The sequence below is a fragment of the Cebus imitator genome, unplaced genomic scaffold, assembly GCF_001604975.1.
Source record: "Cebus imitator isolate Cc_AM_T3 unplaced genomic scaffold, Cebus_imitator-1.0 Scaffold1, whole genome shotgun sequence".
NCBI classification, from domain to species: Eukaryota; Metazoa; Chordata; class Mammalia; order Primates; family Cebidae; genus Cebus; species Cebus imitator.
The window spans coordinates 2914333-2926071 of NW_016107316.1; the positions used below are offsets into that span (position 1 = coordinate 2914333).

Below are 11739 nucleotides of genomic sequence, written 5' to 3' on the forward strand. Positions count from 1 at the left end.
TTTTTTGAGATGGAGTCTTGCTCTGTCATCCAGGCTGAAGTGCAGTGGTACAATTTTGGCTCACTGCAACCTCCACCTCCTGGATTCTAGAGATTCTCCTGCCTCAGCCCCCCAAGCTGAGATTATAGGTGCACTCCACCATGCCTGGCTAATTTTTGTATTTTTAGTAGAGACGGGGTTTCACCATGTTAGCCAGGCTGGTCTCGAACTCCTGACCTCAAATGATCCAACTGCCTTGGCCTCCCAAAGTGCTGGGATTATAGGCATAAACCACTGCACCCAGGCCCCACAACACACTTTCATCCATGCCTTTGGGCATGCGCATCCCCTGCTGATGTCCTTCCCACCTGGTCAGCCTGATGGGCTCCTATTCACTCTTCAAGACCCAGCTCTAGTGCCCCTCTTCTGGGGAATCTCCCTTCCTGGGCGGGCTTGATCAGATCACTCCTTCCTTTGATTCACCAGCGTATCTCACCTGTTATTTCGGTACTGCATGTAATATAATACTGCAATGCCCAATTTCACCAGCTCTGAACTCCTTAAAAGAACGGATGAAGCCAGGAGTTGTCGCCCATGCATGTAATCCCAGCACTTGGGGAGGCAGAGGTGGGAGGATCACTTGGGCCCATGAGTTCAAGACCAGCCTGGGCAACATAGGGAGACCCCATCTCTACAAAAATGACAAATATTTTTAAAAAGAGAAAAGATGAATATGAATTCATCACTGCACCCTACCGCAGCCCTAGCATTTGCCCCATCCCCCAGAGACCATAACAGTGTGAACATTCAGTTCATGCTGGATGAATGAGTGAATGGAAAGATAGATCTCACTATAAAAAAGATGGTCATAGTGGCTTATGCCTATAATCCTAGCATTTTGGGCGGCCGAGGTGAGCAGATCACCTGAGGTCTGGAGTTAGCGACCAGCCTAACCAACATGAAGAAACCGTGTCTCTACTAAAAATACAAAAATTAACCAGGCATGGCGGTGCATGCCTGTAATCCCAGCTATTCAGGAGGCTGAGGTAGGGGAATCACTTGAACCCGGGAGGCGGAGATTGCGGTGAGCCGAGATCCCGCCATTGCATGGCCAAAGAACCAACCTGGAAGATGAGCAATGTGGAAAGTCACTCACTGGGGTGGCCGTGCTGATATGGACCTTGCCAGGTTGAGGAAAGGTTTAATGCCCGCACCGTGGACCTGCTGGGCTTATTGCTATCTATTCTGGAGGGAAAATTCAGCTCATGGGACCTGATATCCTGTCCTGGGCATCTTGTCTGGGCTTCCAGCCTGTAAGAGTCTCTCCCTGCTAGGGGCTATGTGATAGCAACCTGACTACTGACACCTGCATCATGGCCAAAGGGTGGAGCCACCTCGGCATGCACTTTGCCAGGTAACAGCCAGGATCTCCTTACCTGACAGGTCATGTCACTTCTATTAGACACAGGGTAGCAGAAACGTACCCCTAAGCAGGGGCAGGAAGAGCTGAGGATGTTTTCTCACTTGATAGATAGATAGATAGATGATAGATAGATAGATAGATAGACAGACAGACAGACAGATAGATAGATAGATTGATGGACATGGTCTCACTCTGTTGCCCAGGCTGGAGTGCAGTAGCATGATCATGGCTCACTGCAGCCTCAACCTCCTGGGCTCAAGTGATCCTCTCACCTCAGCCTCCTGAGTAGCTGGGCTACACACATGCGCCACCACACCCAACTAATTTTGTAATTTTTGTAGAGATGGGGTCTCACCATGTTGCCCAGGCTGGTCTGAATCTTTCCATCTAGGTTTCTCAAAGTGCTGGGATTAAAGGCATGAGCCACGGTGCCTGGACATTGGATTACATTTACTCATTATTTCATGCACGCATCCATTATAGAGTTCACCCAAAGGCATGTTCACATATGCCCAGAACGGCACTACCCATAAGAGCTCCAAACTAGAGTCAACCCAATAGTGATCAGTGGTGATACAGGTGAATAACTTGTGGGATATTCACACAGTTCCCACCATGGAGTAACATACAGCACTGAGAATAAATGGACAGCAATCACACACAAAATGTGAATGAATCTCACAAACATAATGTTGAGAGAAAGAAGCCAGACAGAAGAGCCATGATTCCACTAATGTGGAGTTCAAAGCCAGGCAAAACTAATGCATGGCATTACAGGTCAGGATCAGGTTGCCTTGGAAGCAGAGACAGTGGCTGAGGGGCTGAAAGGAGGTGGGGGCGGGGTGATCATATCCCTTGATCTGGTTGGGCACGTGGGCATCTTTGTGAACATTTGTCAAACTGGACAGTGATGACCTGCGCACTTTTCCATGCGAATGTTGTACTCTGAGAACAAATCTACAAAACAACAACAACAACAACAAATCGAAACCTCCCACCAGATGTAAAGCAGTGTCTTAGTCATGAGGATGGAAAGGGGAATAAGATCTGATCCTTCCCTTGATCTCTGCAGGTTGCAGCATAAAAGCTAAGGGATCTGGGAGGCACCTGGGGAGGGGGAGGGGAGGAAGAAGAGGGCAAGCTTGGCAGAGGCCGTGGCGAGTCACTCTTGCAGGGTCCCAAGTTCAAACCAGGACTGAATCGCCTGGAGACGCTTCACACAGAGTGGCACCTGCTCTCTGCGTGGTCCTCTCCCATCCTATGGTCCTCCTTTTTTGAAGCTTTGTGTGACCTGAGCTGTCCCCTCTTCTCAGGGCAATAAGAAGGAGCCTGAAAAGTTGCCAGACCATGTGCCTCTCTTTTCGGATACAGTTCCCAGTTCCACTAACCGGGTTGTGGGCAGCAGGCTGGACACGCCCCTGGGACAGAGCCTCATCCACATGGACTTCTTCTTCACAGAAGGGGTCCGGAAGAAGAAGCTGGAGGACGAGATGCAGCCCATCTAGGAGCAAGGAGGGCTGGCTGGCCTTCCTCAGGTGGGCGTGGGTGGGGACCAGAGACCCGGCCCACGACAGCACCAGTCAGCTCCCCACACAAGGCAGCTTGGGGCTGCACTGTCTCTAAGTTGCAGGACACCCTTCCAGAGGGCTCCACGGGGTCGCTCTTACTCACTTTTTACATGTGAGATTCAGAGGACTCAGTAACCGGTCCACGGCCATACAACCCCCAGCCCTTCCAGCTCGGGAACCCCTGGGTGCCCCACGAAAGGGACCCTGCATTGCGGTCAGGGGCACCAAATGCCTCGGTTCAAGTCCAGCTCATGACTCTGATGAGCTGTGGAACCTGGAGCTGCCTCCTGCAACAGCTGCTGCTGTTCCTCCGTCTCCTCTCCTGTGATACGGTGTGTTCACTCCTTGCAGCTGCTGTGACCAGTGACCACAAACTATGTAGCTTAAAACAACACAAATGTATCATCTGACAGCTCTGAAGATCACAACTCCGACATGGTGTCACCGGGCCAAAATCGACATGTTGCAGAGCTGTGCTCTTTTAGGAGGACCTGGAGAAGAATCTATTTCCACATTTTTTTCCAGTTTCTCAAGGCAGCCTGCAATCCTGAGCAGCTCCTTACTCTGTCTTCAAAGCCAGCATTCTAGCATCTTCAAATCCAGTCTCATCATTCTCTCTCTCTCCTGCCTCACTCCTTCATCTTTGCTCTCCCTCCCTCTTTCTTTTTTCTTCTTTCTTTCCCTCCCTCTCTCTTTCTTTTTTTCAGACAGTGTCTTACTCTGTCACCAAGGCTGGAGGACAGTGGCATGATTATAACTCACTGCAGCCTCACACTCCCAGGCTCAAACAATCTTCCCACCTCAGCTTCCCAAGTAGCTAGGAATACAGGCATATGCCACCATGCCTGGCTAATTTTTAAAATTTTATGTAGAGATGGGTGTCTCACTATGTTGCCCTGGCTGGTCTTGAACTTTTGGGCTCAAATGATACTCCCACCTTGGCCTTCCAAAGAACTGGGATTACAGGCATCTGGCTTCACTCCTCCATCTTTTCAGGACCCTTGTGATTACATCACAACCTTCATATTTAAGCAAAAAATGCAGAAAAGGCTTAGTTCCTCTTTGTTGGTTAAAATACAAATGGATTCATTCTTTCAAACATCCGCATTCTCCTCTTCTTCTGGGCACTATGCTAGGCTGTGTTTTCCCTTGGTTTGGGTGGAGCATGTGACAGAGCCATGGCCAGTGGAGTGGGAGCAAAAACCCTAGGTCTCCCTTCCAGACCTGGTCCATGAGACACTCCAGGTATTGGCTTGTTCTCTTTTCCCCATCAGCTGAAGAAGGGAGAGGACTTGGAGGATGTGGGGAAGGGAGGGGCACAGGATGGAGGAGTGCAGCAGGCCCAAGCCTGGAGCCCTGAGTGAGCTCGTGGAGCAGAACCTCCCTACACCCCCATTGGGCTGGCAGAGGAGTAAACAAATGCCTTTTGTGTTCAGGGAAACAAACATACAAATAAACAAAAACTGGCCAAAGCCAAAACAATAGTCCACATCTCTAGGGTAAAGCATTTTAAATGCACCTGCTCAACAACCCAAGGGAATAAATAGGCACGGATTTCATATTCATTTAACACAAGCAAAACCTGAGATCCGGAGAGGTGAAATAAAATTCCAAACATACATGAATCCCAGGCCTCAAGCTTGAAGCCCAGTGTCCTCTGTGGGACCCCAGTCGTGGCCTCCTGAAATGAGAGGAAAATGGGGCAGGGGCTGAAATGACTGGTCTGTCTTTGATGCTTGCTTGGGTCTTATTCGGCAGTAGCTAAACGTCAGTTATTTGCATGTATTAACTCATTTAATCCTCTCAGCTGCCCTTTGAGATAGATCCTCCTATGATAAAGCAACTAAAGCACAGAGAGGTTAAATCACTTGGACAAGGTCACACAGCTGGCAAATGGTGAAGCTGAGGTTCAGACTCGGCAGTTGAGTCTGACTCCGAAAACTGTATACTTAAGCACTATGCCATATGGGTCCCCTTTAATCCTCAATAAATTGATTCCCCAGAATTTAGCAAATCATAGGATTTTTCTGCTTAAGAAAGTGACTTGATCCTTGAGAAAGGGAAAATTGATTTTTCCAATCCCTGGGATCCCTGCTACCACCAAGAATAGGCATCGATGTTACCAGGAGTTACACAGGACAGGCTATTTCCATGCCACACTCAGCCCCTGTGCTTCATGCCACACCCTGGCCCTGTGCGAGTGTGTGATGGAGCCGACCAGGCCCAATGTGACTCGGCCAGGAAGAGACTCAGGTAGGCCAACAAGGCACATCCTTCCTACTTGGATCTGGAGGCCACTGCCTTCTTTCTCAGTGTCTGAGACGGAAGCTGGGTTCCTTTCCACTCTGAGATTGCCATCTGGGCAAAGGTCAGTGGCCAGGATGGCCAGGGATCCTGGTTGCATCCTGGCAGCATCCTTTGAAGGTCGAGTGCTTGCCCTTGGGCTGGGCGGGTACAAAGATGCTGGACGCTCCTTAAAGACCCAGTCTGCGTTTTTGCGATAAGCCTGCCTTATATTATTTTCACACTCAAAATAAAGACAGATTTCCATCTGAGGGAGAGAGAGGTACAAGAAAAGTCAAGGTTAAGGGTGGCTGCAGGTGGTCAGGCCTGTGCAGAGGGGAGGGAATCACTGAGCGGCCTGGAGGGTGGTGAGGAGAGCCAGGGACCTGTGCTGGTTCCGCCTCTCCTAGAAGCACAGCCACTTACAGACGATGCAGCCTATAGGAACAGACTCTGGGCTTGGCACATTACCCACATTGTGTCTTTTGCACATATTATAATTGTCACCATTTGAGAAGTTTAGAAACTAAGCCAAAGCCTTCACACAATCTGGTCAGGGTCACATAACTAGTGAAGACCAGGACCCATCTCATGTGTGACTTCTCCATGCTGTCTTCCCCCCTCCAGACCTCAGCCTCCCCAGTTATAAAACAGGGGGAGGAGAGAAGGAGACAGATTTAAGGGCATCTCCAGCTCCAGGATTCCCTTCTTTGAGTATTCAGGGAGTACTGAAGAACAAAGGGGCTTGGGTTCTTTTACAGAGTGCATTAGTCAGCTGTGACAATGCTGTGTAACAAAACACCCCCATCCTTGGTCACAGGTCTGGGCTTGGCTAGACTTGGCTCCTCACTTCAGGCTAGTGAAGTCTTCTGTGCATGTCTCTTGTTCTCTTGGACCGAAAGCCTCCTGGGCATGTTTTTCTCATGGCACATCACTAGCGCGCCAGGCTCCAACCGAACCATGCAAGCACACTGAGGGCTTCCGCAAGCAGAACTGCTTTCTATACTCTGCAATGACCTGTCTCATGCCGAACCCCTCCTCACAACCAGCCCCAACCACCCTCTGCTCCTTGCCACATCTGCCTTCCTTTCAAGAAGATGCCTGCTTCTAACCTTCCCTGTCTCACTCACTGGGAGCCCAGGAAACAGGACAGAGAGGCATCTGCAGTGAAATCCCAATGCCAGCCTCTCACCTCATTGGGCCATAACACAGGAGGGTAGATGGGCCAGGAGGTGGTGAAGAAGAGGGCACCAAGTCTGCAGGGTCAGCACCAGCAAAAGGAAAAGGGGGCATTACCTATAAAAAGATGGGTACTTGGAGACCAAGGGCCAGGAGGCAGCAGGGCTTCGTGCAAAGGCTGGAATCAGGAGCTGAGAGCCATAGCGAGCCTGGAGGGATACTTGTTTCACTTTTAATTGCTGCTCCTCTGAGCACCTCTGCTTCTCTCTCCTGTCTGTAGCAGAACCAGCGTCTCTGCTTCCAGGTGACAAAAAATGACCTCCATCCACAGAAGTACAAGATGCGCCTGGAGCAACTTCCTGTGCCAGAAGCTAAGGAAAATTAAAAAATGAGGATATGGAAAAGGAATAAAGGACCAACCTAAATTTGGGACAACATGAGCATCAAAATGAAGAATCGTAATAGCCCCCCAATCAGGCCCATGATCCTCCCAGCCAGTGCCCACAAGCCCCACCAAATAACATTAATAATAATAACAGGCCGGGCGCGGTGGCTCACGCCTGTAATCCCAGCACTTTGGGAGGCCGAGGCGGGTGGATCACAAGGTCAAGAGATCGAGACCGTCCTGGCTAACATGGTGAAACCCTGTCTCTACTAAAAATACAAAAAAATTAGCCGGGCGTGGTGGTACGTGCCTGTAGTCCCAGCTATTCAGGAGGCTGAGGCAGGAGAATTGCTTGAAACTGGAAAATGGAAATTGCAGTGAGTCAGGATCACGCCACTGCACTCCAGCCTGGCGATAGAGTGAGACTCAGTCTCAAAAATAATAATAATAACAAAGAATCCATTAGTTCATACCAATAGATTTTTATGAAATTTTAAGTTCTAACGAAAACTCTTTTTTGTTGAAGAATGCAGAATAAACAATAACAGAAAAATCACCATTGAATGACCCACAGTGATCACAGTAGTGTTGTGAGGTGGGGTTTGGCATAATGACATGTCATTGCAGAGTACAGAAAATTCATTCTTGATTTAGGCAAGAATCAATAAAAGACACTAAGATGATTGAGTGAAAGATTCTTAAGGAACGGTAAATGCTGAAATCTGGAAGATACTGCCTTAACCAAACTATCAGTCCAGACCTCATCAATAATAGAGCAGCTGACTCCAGGCTCCTCCTGGTGTGGTTCATCGAGGACCACTCGCCTAGGAAGCACTCCTGCCAAAAAAAAAGAAAGTAACCAAAGTATAATCAGGAAGAAGCTCTGGGCAAACTCAAATTGAGAAGCATTCTGCCAAAGAGTTGGCCTTGCCGGGCGCAGTGGCTCAAGCCTGTAATCCCAGCACTTTGGGAGGCCGAGGCAGGTGGATCATAAGGTCAAGAGATTGAGACCATCCTGGTCAACATGGTGAAACCCCGTCTCTGCTAAAACTACAAAACATTAGCTGGGCATTGTGGCGCATGACTGTAATCCCAGCTACTCAGGTTGAGGCAGGAGAGTTGCCTGAACCCAGGAGGCGGAGGTTGCGGTGAGCCGAGATCGCGCCATTGCACTCCAGCCTGGGTAACAAGAGTGAAACTCTGTCTCAAAAAAAAAAAAAAAAAAGAGTTGGCCTCGATTCTTCAAGAACATCCATGCCTACTGGGCATGGTGACTCATGCCTGTAATGCCAGCACTTTGGGAGGCTAAGGTGGGTGGATTGCTCGAGCTCAGGGGTTCGAGACCAGCCTGTACAATGTGCTAAAACCATGTCTCTACTAAAAATACAAAAAATTAGCCAGGTGTGGTGATGCATGCCTGCCACCCCAGCTGCTTGGGAGGTTGACGTGGTAGAATCACCTAAGCCCAGGAAGTCAAGGTTACAGTGAGCTGTGATCTCGCCACTGCCCTCCAGCCTGGACGACAGAATGAGACCCTGTCTCGGGAAAAAAAAAAAGTCAATGTCATAAAAGACAAAGGAAGGCTGGGGAAGTGATTCAGCCCCTGATCCTTGACTGGCTCCTGGGTCAAAGCAAAAGAGCTCTAGGTCAGGTGTGGTGACTCAGACCTATAACCCCAGCTCTTTGGGAGGTCAAGACGGGTAGATCACGAGGTCAGGAGTTCAAGACCAGCCTGGCCAAAATGGTGAAACCCCTCTTTACTAAATATACAAAAATTAGCTGGGCATGGTGGTGGGCGCCTATAGGACCAGCCACTCAGGAGGCTGAGGCAGGAGAATTGCTTGAATCTGGGAGGCGGAGGTTGTGGCGAGCCTAGATCGTGCCACTGCACTCCAGCCTGGGTGACAGAGCGAGGCTCTGTCTCAAAAAACAAACAAACAAACAAAAAACTCTAAAGGACACTTTGCAGACTAAATGTATCATCGCGAAAGTGCAGAGTGTGGTGATTCCATTGAGGCTCTGCTGAAGAAGGCCCTTGTTCTTAGGAGGTGTTTGCTGAAAAGTGCTGTGATGTATATAACAAACTTGCAAGTGGCTTAACAAACAATTTGCGTGGGGTGTAAATAGGGACCGAGAAAACAAGTGAGATAAAACTGTCAACAACTGATTCGTGTAGGTGAAGAGTACATGGGTGTTCACGGTACTGTTTTTGAAACCTTTCTATCAGTTTAGGGTTTTTTTTTTTTTTGAGACAGAGTCTTGCTCTGTTGCCCAGGCTGGCATGCAGTGGTGCAATCTCAGCTCACTGCAGTCTTTGCCTCCCTGTTTCAAGTGATTCTTCTGTCTCAGCCTCAAGAGCAGCTGGGATTACAGGCACTCGCCACCATACCCAGCTAATTTTTGTATTTTTGCAGAGACAGAGTTTCACCATGTTGGCCAGGCTGGTCTACTCTCGGCCTCAGGTGATCCACCAGCGTTAGCCTCTTAAAGTGCTGGGATTACAGGTGTGAGCCGCCGTGTCTGGTGGTTTAAGAATTTTTTTAAAAAATGAAGGTGGGAGAATGGCCACTGTGAAAGAAAAATAAATCTCAAGACTCCAAAATCACTAACCTAACGGAAAAGTCACGTGGGGATCCTGCCTCCCATTTTAATTCCTGAATAAGATGGCTGTAAAGATAAGAGGGCTACATGCCTCCCTCACAATTTCCCGAAGGAAATTCCTTGTGGGCCTCAAGATCTTTGCCCTATTCAGGATCATGCCAAGAATTTAAAACAAACAAAAAAAACTTTTCTTTCTTTTTTTTTTTTTTGAGACAGTCTTGCTGTCGCCAGGCGCCAAGCTAGAGTGCAGTGGCACAATCTCGGCTCACTGTAAACTCCACCTCCCGGGTTCAAGCAATTCTCCTGCCTCAGCCTCCTGAGTAGTTGGGACTACAGGCATGTGCCACCACGCCCAGCTAATTTTTGTATTTTTTAGTAGACAGGGGGTTTCCCCATGTTGGCCAGGATAGTTTCAATCTCTTGACCTCGTAATCTACCCGCCTCGGCCTCCCAAAGTCCTGGGATTACAGGTGTGAGCCACTGCGCCCGGCCAAAAAAAAAAAAACTTTACCCTGAAACAGTTCTGTTGACTTTCACCCTGGCAGTGTAAAATGATAGCTGATTTTAATAGGTGCAGGACAGAAAGTCATTCCTCTGCTCACCCGAAATGCTTGTCTAATTGCTTCCTCAGCCCTATTGTTTATGTAAAAATGCATACTCACTGAGCCAGACTAGATTGTGTATTCGCTGAAAGGCTGATCAAGGACTCAAAGGATTGCAACGTGGCTGGGCACAGTGGCTCATGCCTGTAATCCCAGCACTTTGGGAGGCCGAGGCGGGTAGATTACGAGGTCAGGCATTTGAGACCAGCCTGACCAACATGATGAAACCCCATCTCTACTAAAAATATAAAAATTAGCCAGGCATGGTGGCACGTGCCTGTAATCCCAGCTACTCAGGAGGCTGAGGCAGGAGAATCGCTTGAACCTGGGAGGTGGAGGTTGCAGTGAGCCGAGATGGCTCCACTGTACTCCAGTCTGGGCGACAGAGAGAGATGCCATCTCCAAAAAAAAAAAAAAAAAAAAAAAAAAAAAAAAGACAAAACCAAAAAAAAAAAAAAAAAAAAAAAGGAATGCAATCTATTGCCTCTCATCTACCTATCCTGGAGTTGTCCTGCCTTACTGGATGGAACCAAAGTATATCTTACATATATTAATCGATGTCTCATGTCTCCCTAAAGTCTATAAAACCAAGCTGTACCTCAACCACCTTGGGCACATGTCGCCAGGACCTCCTTGGCAAAATAAACTTTTAAATTGGTTGAGACTTGTTTCAGATACTTTGGGTTTACTGCCACCACCAAAGGCTCTTGAGTTCACATCTCCTTTGTTGAAGACAGTGGGGGGAGGGAGTGGGGAAGGTATGGAATCAATTACTGCTCAATTCCACATCCCCACGTGAAGGTGTAACCACCTAAAGGGCTCACCTTGCCCATTGCCTAGTTGGAGCTGATTTATCAAAACAGGGGAATTGCAATGAAGAGTAATTCACACAGAGCTGGCCATGCGGGAGACCAGAGTTTAATTATTCCTCAAATCAGTCTCCCTGAGCTGGTTTCTTTTGTTGTTGTTGTGTTTGAGATGGAGTCTCTCTCTGTCACCCAGGCTAAAGTGCAGTGGCACAATCTCAGCTCACTGCAACCTCCGCCTCTGGGATTCAGGTGATTCTCCTCCCTCAGGCTCCCGAGTAGCTGGGATTACAAGCACTCGCTACCATGCCCGGCTAATTTTTTGTATTTCTAGTAGAGACGGGTTTTGCCATGTTGACCATGCTGGTCTCGAACTCCTGAACTCATGATCCACCCCCGCTTGCTCTACCAAAGTCCTGGGATTACAGTTGTGAACCACCGCGCCCAGCCTGTGGATGGAAGTTTTTAAAGATAATTTGGCCAGTAGGGGCTTGGGAAGTGGGGAGTGCTGATTGGTCAGGATGGAGATGGAATCATAGTGGGGTTCAAGTGAAGTGTTCTTGCTGTCTTCTGTTACTGAGTGGGATTGCAAAGCTGACTGAGCCAGATGACTGGTCTGGGTGGTGTCAACTGATCCATCCAGTACAGGGTCTGCAAAATATAACAAGCACAGATCTCAGGTTTTACAATAGTGATGTGATCCCCAGGAGCAATTTGGGAAGGCTCAGACTCTTGCAGCCAGAGACTGTGTGACCCTAAACCAAAATTTCTAATCTTGTAGCTAATTTATTAGTCCTACAAAGGCAGACAAGTCTCTTTTCAGGAAAGGGCTATTATCAATTTTGTTTCAGAGTCAAACTATAAGCTAAATTCCTTCCCAAGGTTGGTTTGGCCTGTGCCCAGAAAGGGACAA

At 48.4% G+C, this 11739-nt stretch overlaps 1 protein-coding gene across 4 annotated transcripts in view; it reads left to right on the top strand.

The window, feature by feature from the left end:
- The window catches only part of CUNH2orf50 (chromosome unknown C2orf50 homolog), an 18585-nt gene extending 8378 nt beyond the window's left edge, over window positions 1-10207 (top strand). The window contains exons 3-4 of one of the 4 annotated variants that reach the window (XM_037737320.1): window positions 2716-2937; window positions 10050-10207. In XM_037737320.1, the coding sequence (XP_037593248.1) occupies window positions 2716-2907 (192 nt within the window). In that variant the 3' untranslated portion in view covers window positions 2908-2937; window positions 10050-10207. Of the gene's footprint in view, window positions 1-2715; window positions 2938-3383; window positions 3518-6073; window positions 6816-10049 lie in introns of those variants that run through there. The other 3 variants (XM_017525700.2, XM_017525707.2, XM_037737319.1) reach the window with 3 other exon arrangements.
- The last annotated feature ends 1532 nt before the right edge of the window (window positions 10208-11739 follow it).